At 36.7% G+C, this 25,434-nt stretch overlaps 1 protein-coding gene across 1 annotated transcript in view; it reads right to left on the reverse strand.

Moving 5' to 3' along the window:
* LOC140167791 (uncharacterized) overlaps nt 1–24,946 on the reverse strand; it is a 144,775-nt gene extending 119,829 nt beyond the window's left edge. The window contains exons 1-3 of the mRNA XM_072191084.1: nt 24,861–24,946; nt 16,618–16,678; nt 16,135–16,267 (exon numbers count right to left, since the gene is read on the reverse strand). Of these exons, the coding sequence (XP_072047185.1) occupies nt 16,135–16,267; nt 16,618–16,678; nt 24,861–24,946 (280 nt within the window). The remainder of the gene's footprint in view (nt 1–16,134; nt 16,268–16,617; nt 16,679–24,860) is intronic.
* Between the last annotated feature and the right edge of the window lie 488 nt (nt 24,947–25,434).

Here is a 25,434-nt window from a genome sequence, read left to right on the forward strand (position 1 = left end):
GTTAAAATCGGAAAGGACAGCATGACACGTTGTAACTAGATGTTAAAGTATGGCTGGTGGAGTAGACAGTTTTGCAATATTTTCGCCATTTTACAAAATACAAATATGATCATAAGTTTGCCAATAGCAAAGATCAAGGATCTGGAATAAGTCATAGTCGAACCGGAATATATTTGCCAACTATGTTCTACGTTTGAGGTAAGTTCATAATGTTCTTCATAGCAGGAACAGAATAATCACTGGCAAAAATGCAACTTTTTACTAAAACGCCATATTCCGCGATAGTCCATATTTACATGACTTTGGCGAACACTTTTGATTCTAGTTTAAATTCTACCGATAGCACAGTCGATCTAATGTTATCTGCGGTTAGAGGACAGTTTAGAGAACTCTTTTGCTGGTTGTTTGGTTAAAAAACACATAATTTTTAAAATATCGGATTCAAGCAGGCGACCGCATGGTGTGCAAAAGACGTTGCAAATTGTCAATGAAAGAGCTTATAAATTAAAATCACGGACATTAAGCTCCACAATAGGCATCTACATTCCAAGCGGAAACGCTTTTCAGAAATATACCCGTCTTTTTTCAGCAATCGCTAAAACCTAAATATGCAATTCCAGGCGATTTGTAAAAAATAGCGTCAGCATATTTTACTATGAATTTGGGACATCGAAACAAATGCTTGCATTGGTGCCAGACCTATTATAATGATACGATAATTAGGCCCCCAATAATGGCTTTCATTTTAACCGTTATTTATTAAACTGAGATTTTTACTTTTTGAGAAATTAATGAATTTATCGAAAAACTTTTCGGAGAACGCTACTTTAATGAACCCATCCCTTAACAACTGCATGTTTTTATAACACATAATGGTACAAGAACATACTAGCCTACGAACCTTGCTTAGATTTCGAGCCCATGGGAGCGTGAATTTTATGTGTGTACTTTTCTAGTCATTCTCTGAATTAAAGCGAACACATTGCTAAGAGCGTGAGTTCAATTGAATAGTCGCACCATGAGATACTGCCTACTGACATGATAAAGCACACAAGGCAAAAGAATGTATTGAACTATACATCTCTATTTCATATACCGTATTTCCTTGAATAGTGCCCCCCCGTCAATTAAACACCCCTGCCACTTTTTCAACCAAGATGTTTCAAAAATGCTATCTTGTGTAGTAAGCTTACCAAGGTGCACACATAGTCGTTAATTGCGTCTGTAATTTGAGAATATCTGGTCGTAACACCGTAAGTGAATCGGAAGTCATTGTTCCTTAGTTCATAGTTCGTCATTTCAGTGTGAGTTTTAAGCTTACCTAATGATTTTAACAGGAATTATTGTTCTAAAAATGACCTCTAATAACCCCAACCCCCCCTTTTGGAAAATGCAACACACGCGGGGTCGACTGTTCGAGGAAATACGGTACAACCATTTTGAGTGTAATTGCTGATGAAAGTCAAGGCCAACTATTGGCATACGGTACACATTATGCGTTCTTTTATTATGAACGTAAAGCGCTGCACAAATCATTACCTTTCCATATTAAATAAAATGAAAACATCCAATGTGTTTACTCTCATAAGTCGACAAAGTGGGTTTTGCCCTTTGCAATCCATACACCCCTATGGAAGACATGACCTTAATATTCCACTCAGGGGGTGTGACTGCAAATGGGTTCACATGAATGGGTGACTCCATTTGAAATCTACACTCCTGTGTAGGAGATTAAGGTCATATCTTCCACAGGGGGTATATGGATTTCAAATGGACTAGCCCAATATAAAGAAAGCTCAAATATTTTGATTTTACACAAGGGGTGATGACACAAGCAATAAAAGCCCAGCATTACATGCATGTTCTTAATTACTAAGTATTTTTTGATCACATCCCATTTTCGTAACAAATATATACCTAATTAAGTTCATGTTTGCTTTTACAGAATTGTTCGATTGCATGAAATTGATTATATGACTGGTCTAATCAATATAGCATTATATGTTAATAAATACAACAATAGCCGCGGAAATTAAACATACATATAATTATGTTGCAGTTTACATACAAAGTGCTTTCCAGCCTCACTGTATAATTTTCAAGCAATTAATTTTCAAGCTGGAATGATTTTTAAGCATTGTCTGTTTTTCTATATCACAATAACAGGTTACCAATCGACCTACATACTATAAGACAAATATTTTGTTTGTTCTTAATTTACCACAAGCTTTGAGAGCATGTAAATTGATGCAGCACTTTAGGTATATTCAAGTGAAAAAGGCTGTTTTAAGAAATAATACATGTTTATTAACCCTAACTGCCCTGAGTGCTACAAAATGCTACAGCATCAAAAATTCAGCACAAATGCCCTGGCAGCTCAAGTATACCGAGGGGTGCAAATTGTTCAAGAAAACTGACCACATCAAAAGGCACAAAAGGTTTGTCAGGCCAGGTTACCACCTGTGGCTCTCTATCACAGGCTGGGTACTCAAAACCTGAGGAGTTGGTGGTTCAAAACAGGGCAGCAAGGACCACAACATCTTTCCTTTTCACCGAACTTCTTTTCTTCTTCCAAACACCTCTGCCCACAAAAACCAGTTATACCATTGATTTTTCATATGAAGGTTAGGGTTAATCAAGCAAGTATGAAGCTATAAGCCAGTATCCATGAAAGCTGAGTGACTTACGGCATGGGTTTCAGGACCACACCTTGGTGGGGTCCAGATGCATCACATCCTGGTGGGGTCCAGGGGCAGCACACCCTGAGCTCCTAGATTTTGAACTTTGTCAATTTTAAAACACAATGATTATTGACACCAAAATAATAATAACTTTTGAATTATAGAACAGAGAGATTCATTGTGTGTCTTTGAGTGAACTTGGGTAACAAGTGTTTTCTGCCTTTCTGTCTTGCTAGATGGTAACATAAGTGCTTTGTTTGTTGTTATAATGCATTTCCGGTCTTCTTATATTCACTCAACTGACATATTTCAAGTAGTGATTTATAAAATATCAACTATTGGGCTATTGCATTAATTTAATCAATTTATTCATTTTTCTCATGATAAGGCCATCTTAATTTAATAGTTCCTCTCAAAGCCCCCGCACGCATTAGTAAAATCGCCCACTTTTTGCACGTTATTCCTTTTTTTTATTCCTCACTGTTTTTTTCTCTTCAAAATCCACGACACAAAAATCACACGTCTGACATCACCAGACATCAAAAAAGCCTAAATCGTAAATCTCAATAAAATTCTTCATCTTGACCACAGTGATACCTCCTTGTGAGATGAAAAGGTGGTATCTTCTTGTCAAAAAGTTCGTCCCACAAATAAAAAAAATTAAAAAACTCCAAAAAAACTGTTTTTTACTGGGGAAGGGTTTTGAGACTGAACTATTAAATTAAGATGGCTTATATTCCATAAGGATAAACCTGAGTCCTAGGAGGAAAATCTACATTTAAGGCAGTAAAACAAAAAACAAAAACCTGTCCTACAGGTGGACAGACTTTTTCAAGTAAGGTCAGTTGGTCAGTCTGACATATTTTTGTTATTGTTTGCAAAGATTCCTAGAAACTTACTAACATCTTTTTTTAATTTTAAATAATGCAAATTAGATTAGTTAATTTTACATGCATATATATGACAAAATAAATTGTTAGCAGTTCCTCAGAGAAAGCAAATAAAAAATCATGTAATCTTCTTCTAAATCCACTATCACTGGATATGATGGACATGAAACAAACTGCATGCGGTCAATGGCGTGCGGTGTCTTGTATAAAATACATATTGATTGATTTGCAAGCTACAATATTTGTTCATTAAGTAGGAATTGAGATGAAACACGGATCCTAGAATGAAGGCTCTGTGGATTAAATGAAAAGTTCAGAATTGCCTATTTAACTCATCATATGAAGGGCCATACAGATTCTGAATATTCAACATAGAATATTTGTTCAACAAGTATTTGTTATTAAAAAAGAAAGACAGAAAAAGAAAGAAAAAAGAAAGAAAGAAGGAAGGAAGGAACAAAAGAAAGAAGGATGGAAAGAAAGAAAGAAAGAAAGAAAGAAAGAAAGAAAGAAAGAAAGAAAGAAAGAAAGAAAGAAAGAAAGAAAGAAAGATGGCAAGAAAGAAAGATGGAAAGAAAGAAGGAAGGAAGGAAGGAAGGAAGGAAGGAAGGAAGGAAGGAAGGAAAGAAAGAAAGAAAGAAAGAAAGAAAGAAAGAAAGAAAGAAAGAAAGAAAGAAAGAAAGAAAGAAAGAAAGAAAGAAAGAAAGAAAGAAAGAAAGAAAGAAAGAAAGAAAGAAAGAAAGAATGAATGAAAGAAAGGAAAGAAAGAAGAAAGAAAAGCAGAGAAAAAGATAAGGAAATGATTGGAAACAGCTAGCGATTGATCTAGAGTAGTAATAGTGAACCCTTGTGACCCAGTTATGGATTTATTTCCATATCAAATATCATTGTTGCACAACTCTGGCAGGCAAATATGGCTGACAAACATCCATATATAGCATCCGTTGTCATTCATTCAATCACATCTATAGCATACAGGAATACAACCAATCAAATTTCATCTCCCATCTGCTCAAGCTAAGAGCTCGTTGAGATGCCCAAATCCTGTGGGCAAATGCAGCTGGGATGTCACTCTGTCCATCCTGACCAATGTATGCAGAGCGAAAACGAAGCAAGGAAACTGATACACAGGCTCTATTTACCCACTAACTCATTGTAGATTTCCGAGTACACAAGCCACCATTGTTCGTGTTCGAATTTAAATATCAAGGACACGAACCACTGACCCAATAATAAGCATGCTGGTACTCATCAGAAAGCATTTTTCTTGCTAATTTAAAAAAATGGTTGACATGTTTAAAAACATTCTATAAAATTATTAATATGGAGAGAAGGGCTACTAATTATGTTGAGTATCAATGTACCAGGGGAAGAGAACTGGGGAATAAATCCTACTGAAGTTTTGACAATATCACACTGGACACTTCAACCTGCTCAGTAGTCAGTATATTATTTCAATCTTTTGTCTGGAAATCAATGGCTGTCATACGTGCTTTGTATAGTTCTCTAACTCATCTTTCCTCCAGATACCTTTAGTCTAAAAAAATTGTTTCCTGTAAGCCGCATATACATTTTGTTTTTTGAAGACAAATATTTGTTTTCATCAAATCTTAGGGAAAATATTAAACCCATAGTTTGAACAATTAAAATATATACAACACCAGGATAGTAAAGGATAAAAACTCTTCAATGCTGAACGACTGACGGCGAGTCTATTCACCAAAATGTCATTTTTTGCCCTTTTGGAAGGTGTTTTCGATTTATTTTGATCTGTTTTTCTTACTTATCCTTCCAAAGTTATCAAAACACTGTTTATTGACAATTCTTAACCAATAACAACATGAATCAGGGAAATAATGCTAGCAGATGAGGCCTGTGTTGTAAATAGTAAATTGTTATGGGAATTTAACATGTATGTAAAACAAGCGATCAAACTGCAAGGGTCCCACTGCGCATAAAACAAAGTTTTCTTTTTTCGTCTCCAAACTATTCCATGTGTCAACTATTTTAACATAGTGAAATTAAACATTAATATAAGAAAACAAAAGAAATGTCAAACTTCTTATGGACGTGTCTAAAAATCTGAGTTTACGACACTTGATTCATTTCCATTTGTTATACATCCCTTTTTCATCATCACCTGAGCATCACCTACATTGTACTGTGTAAGTGGTAATTTTTGCGAGGGTTTTATTTTCGCTGATTTCGCGAATGGAGTGCCATCCGCGAAATTTACACCTCGCGAATATATATATATAATGTATTGCAAGTATAGGGCAAGACTAGGCAATCGCGAAAATAACAATCGCAAAAATGTCTCTCTCACTCCAGTTCGCGAAAATAACTGTACGTGAAAATAACCACTTATACAGTATTGACCTGTATTCTTTTCCATAATCTCTTTCCTCCTGAGACCATGGGCCGGATGAATTCCTGCCGCCCTCATGCCCATTAGTTACACAACCCTAAAAAAGATCACAAATGTATTTGTTACCAGCAAATAATGATGCCTTATACGCCAGGAGAGTAGATTATGAGCCAAATTTGGTCAAAAATAACTGTTCTTCTTTCATGCCGTGATGACATTACTAGATTATGAGCCAAATTTGGTCAAAAATAACTGTTTCTTCTTCCATGCCCGAATGACACACTAGATTATGAGCCAAATATAACTTTTTCTTCCTTTTATGTCCGGATGATACACTTATCCATACAAATTAGGAGGTTATTTCATAGGTTATATATATATATATATATATTTGGTAATGTAGGTCAGCAGGAGCTATCTCTCCACCACAATGTTGATGTCGGTAAGATTTTGGTTACAACGTTCAAAAAGTCAAACTGTGTAGAATGCGGTGTGTGTGTCAAGGCAAAACTTTTTCATGACTGAGACAGAATCATTAAGGACACTCCTCATCGATAGTCGCCTATACCGGCAGGTACTTAGCACTCAAGGTCATCTGCAACACAACCCATCTGGCATCAGAAAACTGAAGGTTTCAGTTGCAACATTGGTTCGTCAGTCAAAAATAGGTAATTGACCAGATTTAAACTAAATTTTGAAGCTCAAAAATATTGCAACTAGACCTGAAATGACCTTTGACCTCAGTATATGACCTTGAACAATGCCCAAAAAAGTAGCCAGAGTTTCTGACCATGGCCCACCTATCCTGAAAATCCGACATCTATCCGCCTATCCATTCACGAGATACAGCATCCTGAGGTAAAGAAGGACAGAAACACGGAAGGACAAAAGCATGGACAGTGCAAAAACAGTATGCCTCACAGCGGAGGCATAAAAAGACAGAAAAGTTGTCTGGTTGTTATTGTGTGTTGGAACCACTGTATTGTTAACAGTCTTACAATCTGTATGCGTGAAGATTCTCTAATTTAATTAAGCGTGGAGGATATTGAAACATTTATACAAAGCAAAGCATGACTTGGAGTGCAATGAAGTCATTAGAAGATATTGTTCAACCATCTAATTTTGAGGGTACTTTATTTTTGTGATTAACCAATCTGGTCCAATCACCATCTTTTCAAGGGGGCCTAATTTTGCAACTCTAGAAATTCAAGATTATGTATGAACTTGTGAAAATGAAGAAATTGACAAATTTGGGGGTATTTATCTGGACTTCCTGCGAATTTCAGAAAATCAAATGGCTTGTAAAATAAAGTTGCTTTAAAATAGCCACCTAGACTTGACTTGACACTTAAGATTGAGCGATGCAATCAAGTGTGTTGCTAAAAAAACACTCAATTTTCATTCACGGGGAAGTGACGTCTGTACTGTACGAAAATGACCTTATGACTGCTGCTTGATATCCCTGATTTGAGTGAGTAATTGCTTGAATGGACGTGGTCACTATGGCTTACAAATTCAGCCACAAGTTGTGGTCATCTTATTGGCAATGTTGACGCTTGATTTGGTTAAATGAATGCTTCTTTGTGCGGACATGATAACTGTTCTCACATATCGACTGTTAACCATTTTTGGTTAAATTTTTAAGCTTCATTTGACAAAGTCAGTACTTGCATGGGTTTGTCACTTACGTAGCTGCAAATAAACCTAGTGTGGTAATTTCTCGTTTAAATGTCAAAGTAGCTGAAAAGCGTTATTTGAAATGGATCAAATCCTCACATTGAATAGAGGTCACTTTACCAAATTGAGTTGTACTTGATGATAGTTTTGCCCTTTATCGCCAATGTAGAATGTATACTACAACACTAGGGCCATAGAGAGCTGGGTTGGGAGAAGGGATATATGGAAATTCAGGTTAAATAAAATACAGAAACATCAAGAAAGCCTCAATTCACAATCACCTGCTCCCACAAAATGAGCACAAAGTCACCAGGGCACTATAGAAAGATACAGTCCATTAATCATGACAAAATTCAATGGACAACAAAAGACATTGTGGAGGAAATATTGATTTTTGAAGACCAAAGCAAGGAGCCAACTTTATGCTCATTTTGTGAGAGCTGGTCATAGTGAGTTACTGCTTTCTAGTTCTGAACCCTCGACATATCGAAATCAAGCCATATCTTTAGGAAATATACACTCTAAAAAAATATTCAATTTTGCGTAAAAATGGGAAAGCTCAACAGATTGAGCCACTTGGTATTCACCGTTGAATGAATTATTACTCAATATTAATCAATGTTGAGTACGTTGACTCAATCTGAGAACTATGAGTGACTCAATCTGCTGAGCTTTCCCTTTTTAGTTTTACTCAATATTGAGTAATTTTCATTTACAGTGTACACAAAGTATGAGAAAGAATGATATTTTCACACAAAAAGTGGTCATTCAAAATGGAGACTCATTTTTGGTCTTTGGGCTGTCGGTCCAGCCCCAATGGCTGTTACCGAGGGATTGCTACCCATTGTCAGTGGTTTTGTTAGAGAGGTTAGGTTCTGATATATCAATCATACAACACATAGCCTAATATAATGACATACATGGTTCTTATTGCATGAGCTCTAAAATTTAAATAACGCACTTAAGCTTGACAGGTGTACTTCTTGGAGGTATTGGTCAAAAATTTGGGAAAACACATTTCACTGCTCTTTCCTCCTTACCACAGGAATCTCAATCAGTCTGGTTGGTGCGTTACAAAACTTTTCACGCACAGTTTCACTTACCATTCCAAGAGCGCAGCATTTGGATTGAGTTATTCCATTTAAAATCCACACTACCCCTGTGGAAGATTTAGCTAAAGTCTTCCACAGAGGGAGTATGAGTTTTGACTAGAATAGACAACTGGGTAACTTCCATTTGAAGTACTTACTCCAGACGTGGAAGATATAGGTAAAGCTATAATAAAGGAGGAGTATGGGTTTCAAAATGATTGACCCTGACAAATTACATTTGAAAAACATACTCCCCCTGTGGATGATATTTCCAAAATCTTCCACATGGGTAGTGTGCATTTCAACTGGAATAGCCCATTTAGCCACACAAGCTGTGTGATGATTCTGAATCCCTGCTATTTTTATTTGTATTTCACTTGTGACATTTTGCAAGCAAAATATTCATGAATGTTACGATGTTTTTCTTATATTTCTGCTAACGTCTTCAACCTTGCCGTAGGTTGTTTTTAGTGTGCACTAACAAGCTTTCGTCTCAAGGCTGTAATTTACCCCCACTCTCCCTTATGTCAACTGAAAAGGAAATAAAAAAAACAGGTACTAGCTCATACGGTCAAAAACATTGCATTGTTCTTTCCGGAAGGAAGGCGTCTTCCTTTACTTTGTGTCTTCTATTTGTTAATGCGCACGTCAGTGATGTCCAAACTCATTCCGGTGTAGAGTAACAAAATATTCATGAATGTTACTATGTTTTTCTTATATTCTTTGTTAGCATCTTCAACCTTGCTGTAGGTTGTTTTAGAGTGCACTAACAAGCTTTTAACATGGCTCCAAAATTATGCCAAGGAAAGTAACAAAATATTCAAGAATGTTACAAAGTTTTTCTTATATTCTTTACTAGAATCTTTAACTTTGCTATAGGTTGTTTTATTTTACACTAACAAGCTTTTGGCTTAGCAAAGTTGGTCTTCATTTACCACCCCCACCTTCCTTACATCAACTGCATAACAAAATATGGTAAATAGCACATACGGTCAAAAACACTGTGTTGTAGAAGACATTACCGAGAGATGAGAAAACCACCGGAAGCAGCGGCCAAAACCACGGGAAAAGTGGATCCCAATGGTCATTTCTGAAGAAGCCATCAGCCGAGATGGCGAAAGTCTAAAACTAGTGAGTATTTTATGGATTTGGCAATCATAAAATTTAACCAAGATTACTATACTTTGTTTTCTAAATGTTAATGGGCACATCAATGACGTCCAAACTAATTCCGATGTAAAGTAATAAAATATTCATGAATGTTACGATGTTTTTCTTGTATTCTTTGCTAGAATCTTCAACCTTGCCGTAGGTTGTTTTTAGCACATAGTCTGCACTAACAAGCTTTTGACTTGATTCCAATCTTAAGCCTGTCTCTAGTTGACAAAATGGGCCATTCCATTTAAAATCCACACTACCCCTGTGGAAGATTTAACTAAAGTCTGCCACAGAGGGAGGATAAATTTTGAATAGAATAAACAATTGGGTAACTTCCATTTGAAATACTCACTCCAGTTGTGGAAGATATAGGAAAAGCCATAATGCAGGTGGAGTATGGGTTTCAAAATGATTAACTCTGACCACTTACATACCCTGTGGAAGATATATTTCCAAAATCTTCCACAGGCGTAGTGTGGATTTCAACTGGAATAGCCCAATATTCATGAATGTTATAATGTTTTCTTATCTTCGTTAGAATCTTCAACCTTGCCATAGGTTGTTTTATTTTACACTAACAAGCTAGTAACTTTGCTATTAAAAAGTTGGTCTTCATTTCCCCCCACTCTTCCTAACTTCAACTAGATATAAAAAACACATGGTAAATAGCTCAAGCAGTCAAATACACTGCATTGTACTTTGCAGAAGAAAGGGGAAGACATTATGGTTGACTATACTTTATCTTCCATTTTGTTAATGCATGTCCAAAACAAAGTAACAAACTATTCATGAATGTTACAATGTTTTCTTATATTTTCTGCTAACATCTTCAGCCTTACCATATGTTGTTTATAGTCTGTACAAACAAGCCTCTCACCTAAGGTGGTTGCCATTTACCGAACTTCTTCTTATGTCGAAAACAAAATTGTTTAGCCTGTTTTCATTACGATGCACTACACAGTAAATAGCTCACACGGTCAAAAACACAGCATTGCACTTTTTCTGGAGAAAAGTGAAGGACATAACGGTTTCTTTCTATACTATGTCTGACACATACTATGTGACAATGATGTGTCTCTTGTTAGTGTGTACATTAATGGCATCCCAACTCGTCCTTTGAATGCAAGGGGGTAATTGCATAGCAATAACAAAGCAGTTACTGCCTTTTTGCATGAAAGCGTCAAACTTGTGTAAAGTAACAAAAAGAATTTAAACCACACATGCATCCTGATGGAAATGGGCAATTCCAGTTGAAATCCATACACCCACTATGAATGACAAGAACACAGGGGTGTAGATTTCAAATGGAGTCACCCATTCAGGTAACCTTATTTGAAACTCACACTCCCTGTGGGGAAGAAAATCAATCATGTGTTCCATATAGGGGGTGTATGGATTTCAACTGGAACAGCCCAATGCTGCATCCAACTGCTTGCATGTTTTTCTCTATTCATCACTTGCATCTTCCACACTTACGTTGCGTCTTCACCACTTAGTTTAGACACGTGTGCACAGACAGAGAAAGGCAGAAGATGAATTTGTCTGTGGACAAGGGCAAGGTCTCCAAAAGATCACAGGTGCGAGTATGACGATAATAAAATTCTCATTTAATGTCGTTTTGCATTGGTTCTATTTGTCTGCAGTACTTGCGGCATTTAAAAACCTATTTAGTTCCCTAGTTAAAACTGGCTATGGACGAAAGAGGTTTTGCACACCAAGTTTTCGTGATGCAATTATAAAACGTTGTTTGTTGTGATAGATCAACATCCATTTACAATTGTGCCAATTTATACGAGACAATATGCAAAAACATTTTATTAAAAAGTGGTATTCAGCTTCAAGAGATTATTATTATTTTCATGTTGTTGAAAATACTGAAAACTGTTAGAATTTGACAACTTCTGTGGGACAAACTTGATATCTATTCTAGTGACTCGTTTTGCCTTATTATGTCAAATTTGGTCCATTAAGTTTAGTTTCAGATGGTGCTTAAAGGTTTGTTTGGTAAACAGGAATGTTATTTCCGATCATTTGGACTATCTGCAATGGTTACGTGGCGTTTACCACCAGACCACTTGGCCTGAAGAAGCGGTACATCAGTGAGATGTGATACCGTAGTCATCTCAAACAATATGTCCGGATGAACAGAATGGATATATTTATTTCTAAGATTAAACAACATTTTTAAACTTTGCTGATGCGGACTATGACCTCATAGTTTGTAGTAGCGTTATTGCGCCTATGCAGCCCCACACAAGCTATTAGACCAATCGGTTAGTAGACCAATTGGTTAGTAGACTAAATGCTTGTTTAGACTAAATGATTTGTAGACCAAATGGGTATTAGACCAAATGGCTATATGACCAAATCGGTATTAGACTAAATGGTAGTTAGACTAAATGGATTTAGACTTATTGGTTATTAGACTATATAGTAATCGGACCAAATGGTTATTGGACCAAATGGTTGTAGACAAAATGATTATTGGACGTAGTGGATATAGACCTAATGGGTTTAGACGAAATGGATGTAAACAAAATGGATATTAGACGAAATGGTATTAGACCAAATGGCAAATCCCCAGTCCAAACTGTGTCAATATGGCAGTTTAAGCAACTGTGCCTCAACCCGCTGCGCCTGTGCCATATTCACAGCCCGGGGTACTCAGTACAAATGACCATACGGGACGTGCACGCAAACATGGGTAGCATTTTCAGCCTTCTGGTATATCGATGACCCCTTTTTCAAAGCCTATTTTGGTATATGAATGGGTCCTTTTTTCAAAATTTTCTCAATTTTTTCGGAAAACAGCCCAATTTTTCTTTAATCTGGCCAAAATTTTCCCAAAATTTTGGGAAAATTTGTAAAAACTAAGACAATTTCGGGTAGATTCGGCCGAAAATGTTGACTTTTGGTATATCAATGGGTCCAAATTTCTTGAAAAATTGGTATATTTATGGGTCTACTTCCAAAATCTCAGCGTGCACGTCCCTACCAAAACCAAACTTGAGTACCCCGGGTTCACAGCCCAGCAAGGCACAGGTTGTTGCCAATGGCTTATACTCTGATTGGCAGAAATATAGTTTTGTCTGGGTATGAACAATTGCTTTTAGAACATTCGTGAACATCTGAGTACAAGGTAAAACTCAAGTGAACTAATGGGTGTATCTGCTGAACTACTAAGCTTTAGAGAGATCAATCCAAACTACAAGTCGTCAACCTGCCTGTGGACATGGCTAATATTTTCATGTTCGTTTTGATTCATAATATCGCTGTTGCTCGACCCCTTAAGACAAATAAGAGACAGAGGTCTGTGCCATCTCGTCCCTAGCTGACCATATTAATCAGCATCAGGAACACAAGACCACGATAACATATCACTACTAATACTCAGCAGAACACGATACCTGTTTTGAAGTCCGGTATATAATTTGACATTTTTGCATGTGTTATTTCCTCTTCAACAAATGCTATGTTTTCTCATACCCCATTGCAAGTTTCAGTTCTCATCAGTTGTGATTTTGTGCAGGGGACCAGCCAAGATTGACTTAAATTTTGACATCGCCATTGGTTTAGCGCATAAACACAAAATGTGGACAAATAATTTTGAAATCCAGTGGGGTGTGATAATGCACCCCAATGTCAAGTCTACTTTTCACTCTTTATAATCTTTATACTCTTTATATACTGAAATGTCATTAAAATGTATCAAATGGCGTGTTGATGTAGTGGTTGGTCATATGGATTCATAATCTGATGTCCCAGGTTCGATCCCTGGCAGTGGACCTTTTTTTGTTCTATCCATTTTGAATCCAAATTCGCTATTTTCATTATAAGTGTACATTTTGCACTGGGAAATATATTTTGTGCCCTATCTTCCTACATGGGTGCTAATAAGAGCCAAAAATGCACCTTGGAAAATTTTTTATTGCGTCCGTAGTGATAAATTTCTAACAGACAGTGTGGCCGGTGTGCAACCGCGGACGATATTGGCTGTTATTTACAAAATTGGCTGATATTTACAAAATGTAAATAATTCAAAGCTTATCAAGTATCTATTATTTCTTTGTCTAGACTAAAACCAAAGCATACCCTGACCAAGTGGGTATTTGCTTTGACCAATGCAATGCTTGTCTAACATTGTTCAGTCAACATGCTCTGGCAGTCAAATACATAGTCAGTCTTTTTTGTAACAATCATTGTACACTTCAACATAATTAGTTTTGATTATAAAATGTGTTCAGTTTCAAAGTTCCAAATGTGATTGAAAGTGCTTATTGATAGCCCAAATTTGATTGACAGGCCCTATTGATGAGCCCTAATTTCATAGTCAGGCTCTATTGATGAGCCCAAAAAGGAATAAAATCCCATTGGTAGAGCTAACCAATCAACAGTAGTGTAGCAAGCAGGGGGTGGGGTGGGGTAGGGGCAGAGTGCTCCTTGACACAAAATGAAAGAGAAAAGCACTCTGATGAAAAATGAGAGATAAAAATGGGAAAGCAAAGTTGACAGGAAAAGAAAAGGGGCAAGAAGCCTGTTTCCCACCAAAGTTCACCCTGATCATGGGCCAAATTAGTGTAAAATACCAAGCATGCATGTTTCTTTTTTGGAAGCTTGAAGACTTTTACATGTACAGTCTCTCTGCTATAAGTATATATCCTACCGATAATACGCCAGATAATACCTGGTCAAAATCATGCAACCGGAATTTATTTTTTGTCTTCCCCCCACAATTCCCCCCCCCCCTCCGACCAAGAAAACTGGCTACACCCCTGCCAATCAAGATATGCTTCTGCAGAGACTGTTTGTTATGTAATTAAATTGACTTATAAATACAACACTTTTCCATGGGAGGGAAGTACTTTCCATTAAAATACTGATTTCAGACTGTTTTTGAATGTTGCAATACACAGGAGTGGCCCAAGCTACTCAAAACCAACCAATTTTCAAGAAACGAGGGAAATTATCTAGTTGATTTCACTTTGTAAGGTCCCAAATTAGCCTTCGGTATCCTTGGAATAATAAAAGCCATGTTTACTAGCTGACTATTTCATCTAATGGAAACCTAGTGAGCCATATAGAACATCCTCCTCTGGGACAAGATGGGTAATGTCACGCTTCTAACATTCATTTTCTAGATCACATCCAGAATTTATATTGGATTGGCTCAGTTTATTGTGACGGCAAATACGTCTCGAGTCGTCGTAAGTGATATTAATTGTCATGCACACCTGCTTGACAGATGTGCGGCGTGCGACAGTGTTTCACCGTGTTCACTGATTCATTACCGACTTTGCCAAGTGTTCACACTTGTCAAAGGTAATGGGGAACAGAAAAACAAGAAAGATGAGACTAGATTGTGCAATAACATAAAAATACACTTCCTAATACATGACATATGTTCTTATTATTTGCAATCCTCAAAATGAAATATGTTGCACCTGCTGAAGACATTATACAAATTACCTGAATTTGAAACACTGTAGTGGACTCATGCATCATAACAATCACTTCAAATTAGGTATATTAAATTTGAGGAACACCAATCATGGACCTTAAGCACCGAAAGGATGCACCATGACTTTTAGGGAACTGGAAGTTTGGTGTTTTTTCGCTGGAAGTTTGTTACTTTTGTCACTGAAGGTGGTGATTTCACTTTTTTTTCACACTAGATATTGCCCAGGTATTTTTTTTTTTTCATAAATTATTATATAATTATACAGTTAGTTGGAGAAAGTTGTTTTCAGTGCTGTTTTCAGTGATAATGGAAAATGTTTTTTTTCAGGAATTTTTTATTTTGCTCATGTAGTGGGGAAAGTTTTTATTTTATTATTTATTTCTTTTTTCAGAAACTTCCAGTCAAGATGGCATATTTACCATAGTGTTATGCGCAGGCAATTCTGAGTTGGTACTTTTTGGATCTGATCACTTTGAGTTTCATAGATTCCCTCAATACACCTCTAAACAGACGTGTTTATCACGACTTCACTATCTAGAGTTAACAATGTTTAGTCCAGCCTTGTCCATGCTACAATGTGTATCGATTTAGTTTACACGACAGTGCCCTTTTAAACCCCACGAGAGTACCTCCATTGGTTAAATGATCTGTTTTGCAAAATCCAACAGGCTTGATGCGAGATTTTGATCAAATTGTATGGATTAAATGACCCCATGTCTGGGTGGCATCCATTTCTGATTCAACAATAGATGTGCCACCTGCGTTTCTAGAAAAAGCACGACACAAATCTACTCGAGCATGCTAATGTTACCTTTGATAAGATCAACGGGGAAAACATCCATTCGTTCAACCCTCTTCTCCAGTTCATATTCGGCCGAAGCTGCAATAGGATCGATGTCTTCATTCTTGCGGTCATAGTCCTCAATAGCCCATGTGTTATAAACCTGTAACATGATGAAGAAATATGAGATAATATAGAATTAAAACTGTGTCTGTTTATCACATAAAGTTAGCAGTTTTGCACCGTATCAAACAACATATAAGGACAAGGATGATTATACAACTTGTACAAAATAGTGAAACAACAATATCAATATCAGTTGATATTACATCATACTTTTTGAGGGCATTCAACTTTTATCTATGCTCCAGGGGATGTCAGACGCAGATTTTTCTGAAGTAGGGGCTTAGGAAACTGATTTGGAACAGAAATGGGAGACTTGAGCGTCAATCTTGTTCTAATTAGGCTACAGGGTGTATACGTGCTGAGCCAATGCTGCACATCACATTATACTTCATCCGTATCCATGGATTCCACATGGAAATAGCCGCGTTTATTACAAGTATGATGGATGCTGTAGGTTGCAAAATACAAGCAACAGAATCTGAAACTTATCAGGTGGCCGACTTAACCCCCTGAGCACTACCTGCCGATCTAACATTGCCTTTGATTGGTCAATTACATAATATCTTCATTTTAATCACCAATCAGAATGGAGTTTTGCAAAGAATTCATCCCAATATTTTTATGCAGTGGAATTATTCTAACAATGATGGTGATTGGTCCAATTGATAATGAAAATTTCTTTTTGACCAATAGGCAGGTAGTTCTCATGGCCTTTGTGCTTGGGCTGTTCCACTTGAAATCTGCCATACATGTGGAAGATTTAAAAGAAGTCATCCACAGAGGGAGTATGTTTTTTTAAATGGAATAGGCTAGAGTTAATAATTTTCAAACCCATACTCTCCTTGTGGCTTTACCCATATCTTCCACCAATGGAAGTTACCCAATTGTCTATTCTATTTGAATTCCATACTCCCTCTGTGGACGACTTTGAATAAATCATCAACAGGGGAAGTGTAGATATCAAATGGAATATCCCATTATGTGTAAGATGGTTGAGATGCTCCAGGAAGCATCCTAAGATCCACTACCCCAGACTTGATAGACTTAAACAGCAGCCTTACAAAGTTGAAATTACAACAACAACAATTTCTGGTAATTAGGCAACGAAAAAAAAGAAAACCTGTTCTACGGACGGATGGACCTTTCAAGTAGGGTCGGTCAGTCGGCATTTTTTGGGGGGGGGGGAAATGACCCAAAAAATAACCAAAATCTGTAAATAATTTGCAATTTGAGAAAATACAAAAAAAAAAGTTTTGTTCCTGAAATTTCTAAAATTTAGGTCGCCATTCATTTGTACAGGAAATTTTTTTTCCCAATTTGTTCTAAATCTGGGTCAGTCGGACCCGTAGAACAGGGTTTTCTTTTTTCATCAAATTAAATTTGAATATATCTGTAAACTATCATATAATACTTCTGATACTGGTAGTTGATCATACATCATGATATCACAATAAATTGTATACTTGCTTTCATAATTCATCTTAATAGTAAGTCGGAAATATATAGGTCTATCCAATAGATTTTATAACAAAATATCATGAAACCTTAGAACAACACTTGTTCAACACAAACTAAGATGGATTCCTACACTAATAATACCATATCATCATATTCCTTATGTGCTATTGTTGAGAATGAAACTTGAGAAAATGAGACTTTTGAATTTTTCAGGCGGCGGATGACATGATCGAGCCGGCAACTCGTGAAACCGCTTCGGCCGTATGGCATTTTCCATATACTGTTAGTTTTGTGGGGTTCATTATCGAACCCCAACGGTTTTAGCTTGTATTTATATTATTTATCAACATAGGCCTATTTGTTTGTGATATTTCAAGCGTTTTAAAATTTCAAAATAATCCCATTCAATTACACGGTTGACGATGAAAATTTACTGAATTTAGGTAATGCACGTCATACACCACCTGGAATTTTTTATACTTAGAATTATTCAAAACACTAGACTATTAATATCAACTCGACAATAAAACAAGTCTATGGGAAATTGGGTACGCCAAATTTAATGGTGTACCATGCAAGTTAACTAAATTATTTACTTTCTGATTCATTTTTTCTTACTATAAGCATCAACCAATAAAAACTTTTTCTGAGAAATGACAGTACACATTGTTTTTCATGAGTAATGTTTACTGAAGACAACAGAAAATTTCTTAAATAGATAGTATGAATGGTAATTTATCACCATCTTCAGTAGACAGTACATTTATTATCATCTTCCGTAGATATCACATTGGTTATGGTCAGAGCGGTGTGCTATCTTCAGTAGACAGCATGTTAGTTAAGGTCAGGGTTGTGTGATATCTTCAGAAGATAACACTGGTTTGTGATCTTCGCTACATATCATTAGTTCTGTCTGTATGTATTGTATGTGCAGTAGCAGTTATGATTATGTCGTAATGTATGCTATCTTCAGCAGATAGTACTTATGATTGTAGTCTGTGTATAGTGTCCTATCTTGAGTAGATAGCACTTATGGTTATAGTCTGTGTAGTGTGCTATCTTCAGCAGATAGTACTTATGATTGTAGTCTGTGTGTAGTGTCCTATCTTGAGTAGATAGCACTTATAAATAAATAAAAATAAATTTTGGATTTATAAAGCGCCTTTCTCCAGATCTTAGAGGACTCAAAGCGCTGTAATTTCGCTGCAATGGTGAATCATCACAATCAGATCGCATCAACTAGGTTGCTGCCGAACGCGCACACCTATCCGCATTTAGATTGTAACATCCACCAATTATCTGTGCAGCTCCCCAAATTCCATTGGGTGAAGGAAGTTTTTTGATAACCAAACAACTAATCACCGATTATGGTTATAGTCTGTGTAGTGTGCTATCTTCAGCAGATAGTACTTATGATTGTAGTCTGTGTGTAGTGTCCTATCTTGAGTAGATAGCACTTATGGTTATAGTCTGTGTAGTGTGCTATCTTGAGTAGATAGCACTTATGGTTATGGTTCACTTATGGTTATGGTTATAGTTCTGTGTAGTGTGCTATCTTGAGTAGATAGCACTTATGGTTATGGTCTGTGTAGTGTGCTATCTTGAATAGATAGCACTTATGGTTATAGTCTGTGTAGTGTGCTATCTTGAGTAGATAGCACTTATGGTTATGGTTCTGTGTAGTGTGCTATCTTGAGTAGATAGCACTTATGGTTATGGTCTGTGTAGTGTGCTATCTTGAATAGATAGCACTTATGGTTATAGTCTGTGTAGTGTGCTATCTTGAGTAGATAGCACTTATGGTTATGGTCTGTGCTGTGCTATCTTGAGTAGATAGCACTTATGGTTATGGTCTGTGTAGTGTGCTATCTTGAATAGATAGCACTTATGGTTATGGTCTGTGTAGTGTGCTATCTTGAGTAGATAGCACTTATGGTTATAGTCTGTGTAGTGTGCTATCTTGAGTAGATAGCACTTATGGTTATAGTTCAGTAGTGTGCTATCTTGAATAGATAGCACTTATGGTTATAGTCTGTGTAGTGTGCTATCTTGAATAGATAGCACTTATGGTTATGGTCTGTGTAGTGTGCTATCTTGAGTAGATAGCACTTATGGTTATAGTCTGTGTAGTGTGCTATCTTGAGTAGATAGCACTTATGGTTATGGTCTGTGTAGTGTGCTATCTTGAGTAGATAGCAGTTTTGGTTATGGTCCGTGTAGTGTGTAGTGTGCTATCTTCAGTAGACAACGGTGCAGTGTGGTAGAAAAAAACTATTGTCTTTGTTGCGTGTTATTGTCAGTAGATAGCATGTATGCTATAGTCTGAGTTGAGTGCTACCTTCAGTAGAACTTTTGGTTATGGCCTACATTGTGTACTGTCTTCAGCATAATTTACAAATAGACTAAGTATCTTCAGCATTGAAATGTATAAACAGACTGGTAGCATTCAGAAGATTTTATAAATAGACAGCGGCTGTCTTCAGTAGATAGCATTGACAAATAGTCTGTGGTTGCATGTCTTCAGTAGACAGCATTTAGACTTTACAGTATCTGCTATGTGTCTACAGCATGAATTACCACCATTCAGGCTTGCAAGCGGTGATCAAATTTTGAGATATATTATTATTATGATATTTAGATTAGATTAGCCTAGATTAGATCAGATCAGTTCATTTTCTTGCCACTGAACTTCATTAACCCTGAACATTATCTATATCACTATAAACCATAGGGTATCACATGCTACAACGCATATACACCTATGTAAAACCACACTCCGGGATGTATTGAACACTGGCCTGGAGCTGTTCAATGTCATAATACAAGATTCTCATGAGCTGGCGTAGCTTGGGGCCAATACCATTTTATCTTAATCAGTATCTTAATATGTTAACAATATTACCGCTGGGGTATTATCATGTCATTGACTGACTGCAGATCTAGAGAGGTGAATATTTTACTTGCAAGATTTTAGACTAAAGGTCCGTTCATCCGCAATTGCAATGCGGTGCAATGCGTTACCAATATATCAATTACTTTTTGCCGCAACTCACCGCAACTTGCTGCATTTCCAAGTTAAAATGTATTTAACTTTATTGCGATATCACAATGCAGTATGATGCAGTGTGGCAACGCAACGCATAGCAAAGCAATTTTGGCGTAATATGAACAGACCTTTAGTTACACTTCAAAGACCAAAGCTCTCAAAATTACTAGAAATAAGACCTTCCCAACTCACACACAAAATCAAACTCAAAAGACTATTCATTTAATAAAAAATATTTGTTGAAAACACTGACAGACCCATCATTCTGTATGTTTGCACTATGTGAATACCATTGAATGTCTCAAAATCAACAAAGTTTGCCCAAAATTGCTGCAAAAAGTGGAAATTTTTGTAATTTTGAGTTTTTACTGAAGGGGGTAGAGTTCTGACTGGGTGGCATTCCCCCCCCCCCCCAGTGGCGCCACCACTGCCTGATACCAAAATTTGGATTTTGATGGGGAAAGTTGGATGAGGATAAGCCTGTCAATCGGGTCAACACCTTGAACACACCATAGCAGGATTCCACAAAGTGTATTCAACCCACACACATCAAAAGTAATAAGAGAGACAAAAAATCACCACTTGAATCAATTGTTAATTTCAAGTATATCATATACACAGTAAAATATCAAGGTACATGTTTTTTGGAAGGAAAAAAAAAGGAGAATTTCAATCCATTTATATTCAATTCAATGTTTGTACCACAAATTCACATGTATGTCAAAATTCATTTCATTAATGGTCACGTTGCCTATGCATTGCCACACAAAATGTTAAAAGTCTGATGTTATGTCTGGAAAATACAGACTTTGGGTCGTGTTCCAACTTAATAGCGAGTGACTAACCGCAGATCATGCAGGTGGTGATGATACAAGACAGGAGCACGGGAATCAAAGCCGCTAGTTTTCTGTCTAACACCTACCATTTCTGGATAGTATTACACTATACGACAGACTTTAACCCCCCGAGCACTACCTGCCAATCTAACATTGCCTCTGATTGGTGAATTACATGATATCTTCATTTTAATCACCAATCAGAATGGATCTTTGCAAATATTTCACTCCTATTTTTTTTCTGGTTAAATTATTCTAACAATGTTGCTGATTGGTCCAATTGATAATGAAAACTTCTTTTTGGCCAATCGGCAGGTAGTTCTCATGGGGTTAAATGCCGGCATGATAGTACTATAGGAATATAGAAAAACATTGCACTGGTTTTCTGTTACAAAGTCAGCATGTTGATACAAACGGACATTTCCTTGTGGTCATAAGATTTTATGTTGGGACCACTGCTATTCAGACACTTGGGTTTGCAATCTACTGGCCCACAGTAATTTTCACATGCCTAAAATTTTCACATGCCAAAAATCAAGTATTGTAAAATTTTCACATTACAATGGATCACATTTGTGATACTCTACAAGACATCAGACTTGCATATCAACAACAGGTAATACCATGGATTGAGGTTGAAGTCGGCACCGAGTCCATTTTGCTAACTTCGGTGATAAGTGGGCGTTTTTTACAGGATTTTAGACTGAGGGCTCGCTGGCTGGGTTTGGGATCATAAGTATGTCCAACTTTAACTAGAACAACACTAGCACAGGCTCTGTGCTGTACTCTGACAGGGGCGGATTTAATTTTTGCAGATCGGCATCGCCCCCATAATTTTGCAAACCTGACTTTATGTGGGCGCCGAGCTGCCGCGGCGGTAGCTCAACGCCCCCCATTGAAAATTCCTGGATCCGCCCCTGTCTGATACCTATGATGATCCGAGATATTCCACTACGCTCAATGCTTACTTGCTATTCGAGAGGCGTCGCACAGGGCTAGTTCTAGAACAATACCACAACTAACTGAAAACTATTTCTTTTACATAAAAGTATATTATTTGTCTATGAACCTATAAATTTAACAAAAATTGTTACTCTGTGGATTACTTTTGTCTGGCATTGTGTACAACAAATGAGTAGAATACGGGTTGAATATATTTATGTGAAAGGAAAAATCAAGCTTCCTTAGCAAGAACATTAGCAACTTGCACGCGTGGAGAAACAGATCAATAAAATGTTTGCTGTAAATTTGCCAAACTGTGTTAGTGACATAAGGTGGCTCTATAAAAATAATAAACACACAAAAACAAGCTGATCAAAACCCTTTTCCTTATTTTCGCTTAATTGCTGCAATGTCACATCATGTTAACATCAATCACATGCGATGTGAACAAGCGCAATGAGTCGGTAGGAAAAATTGATTCCGAGATACGGCCAAAACAAGGATACAATTTCTTTTGTTTTCTGTTGTTAAAAAAACACTTTACACATTCATATCTCTAAAACAATTGATCCAATTTTGTTGTCAAGTCATCAAAATGTATTATCTGAACCATGTAATTTGACAATGATTAAAAGTCAAAATTGCATATTGTTGACATTCTACTCATTTTTTGCTTATATGATAAAAATATATTCAGGACAAGCGTGCATTGATGTCAGCCATACACTCCTCAAAATTTGATACTTTCTCAATTTTAGTAAATATCAAATATGGAACCTCAGGCCAATCGAGGTAAGTGGTAATAAGATTGAGTTTAATTTGATCATGGATGACATAACAATGACGTCAATCATCTTCAATTGAAATTTATTCCAACTTTTATTGCAAAATGGTGTAACTATATCTCAATTTTTAAATCAGTACTTTTTATGGGCTTTGATTTGACTATTTTTCAACATGAGCAGAAAGGATATTAAATACTGCTGTATAAGTTGCAGGGAGCTATATAGTATCATCATCATTAAAATTGGTTTTTAATTATGATCATCATTAAATTCATTATCATCCAAAATCATGATCAATGAAATCATCATCATTGAAGTCAACTTCATCATCTTTAATTTATTGTCGTCGTCGTCGTCATCGTCATCATCATCATTACCATCACTACTATCACCTTCCTCTTACAATCCTCACCGTCCACTTCACTAAACTTTACGAAGTTTTATAAGTCTCAAAATCAATCTTGACTTCTGATGTATCATAAGTCCTTACGAATGATACCAACCATTAAGTAATGGGGATTTACTACAGGGACCCTTTGTAAAGTTACGTCTAGTAAAAGGGTAACTTACAAACAGTTACTTAATTTACAAAGAGTTAGTGAAATGGACCTCTTACGAAGCTTTGTAAGTCTCAAAATCAATTGTAACTTATGACATATCATAAGTTCCATTTCACTAAACTTACTTATGAACGGTACCCTTCATAAAGTAATAGGGATTTACTACATGGACCTTTCTTAAAGTTACATCTAGTAAAAGGGTATTCGTAACTTATGAACACTTATTTGAGTTACGATGGGCTAAAAGCTTTATAGTGAAATGAACCCCTGGACAAAATGTTGACTCCAGGAAGCTCATTCAATTAAAATGTTTACAGAGGCAAGTTTTGTATTTGTAAGTTTGCAATTTAATGGGAAATTTGGTTTATCTTCATGGAAAATTAAAAGAAAACTGCACAGGCCTGCTCATCACCATCATCGTCACCAATCACTAGGTAATATGAAGTTTTTTAATTCCTAAATAACTTTTGACGATTTTGTTACACCTTATCGATGCCTATCAGCAATTTCCCACAGGTGCAAAATTGTTCAATACCGAATTCGTAGAAAACACGCTCTAGCAATGGAAAGCATATTTATTATGTAAAGCACACAAAGATACCACCTTTCACCCTAAAACGCTAATAGGTTGTAATGGGGGCATTAGATGGAGGTAAACGACCCATCCTAAGAGTTCATTTACCAGCCCTCTATTTCCCATCAGTCAATTACTATTAAACATGATACCCTTATGCAGTGTCATTACATAGTACTGAGATTAGGTATCCAAGCTAGCAAGTGATAATTGCAAAATTGCAGCCAATGTGGCTGGTTGGCTTATTTTGTACCTCCGCTGTCGACTATGTCTGTAAGTATGAGGAAGGATGGCCGATCTTTAAAGTATAGTGCGCAGATCATTACATTTGGAACACCAGCCAAATGTATAATACATAAAAGCAGAATACTTGACCTCTGACCCCATCCACCTACCAATCCTATAAATAAGGCTGATCCAAATGCTCACCGTAATCCTAAAAGCGTGTGAGTGGTAGTCACTATTCTTTTCACGTATTGCTGTAGATCAAGACTTATCTGTTTTGGTGGAGACATGGGGCTACAACCGCTACATGGTGAAGATTCAACTATTACCCAATCAATCGTGATTCACCAGGTGAGCAAATTTCATCCTTTCTTTGAGTAACATAAATCTGCTGCTTGTCTGTTTTGTTGTTGTTATTATTGTTGTTTGTGTGTTACTTTGTTTGACATTATGAAAAACAAAACGTAAATAGGGGACAGGGGACCAAATAAAAATACAAGGGAGAGATGTAGAGGCACGGACAGAGACAGAAAGAGAGGCAGATACATGTAGACAGAGGCAGGACATGTAAAGGCAGAGACAGAGGCAGAGACATATAGAGGCACTGGCAGAGACAGAACGAGAGGCAGAGACATGTAAAGACAGAGGCAGAGAAAGTGAAGAGGCAGAGACATGTAGAGGTAGAGACATGTTGAGGCACTGGCAGAGACAGAACAAGAGGCAGAGACATGTAAAAACAGAGGCAGAGACATGTAAAGGCAGAGGCAGAGACAGAGAG

This window comes from Amphiura filiformis, chromosome 13 (assembly GCF_039555335.1).
Source record: "Amphiura filiformis chromosome 13, Afil_fr2py, whole genome shotgun sequence".
NCBI lineage: Eukaryota > Metazoa > Echinodermata > Ophiuroidea > Amphilepidida > Amphiuridae > Amphiura > Amphiura filiformis.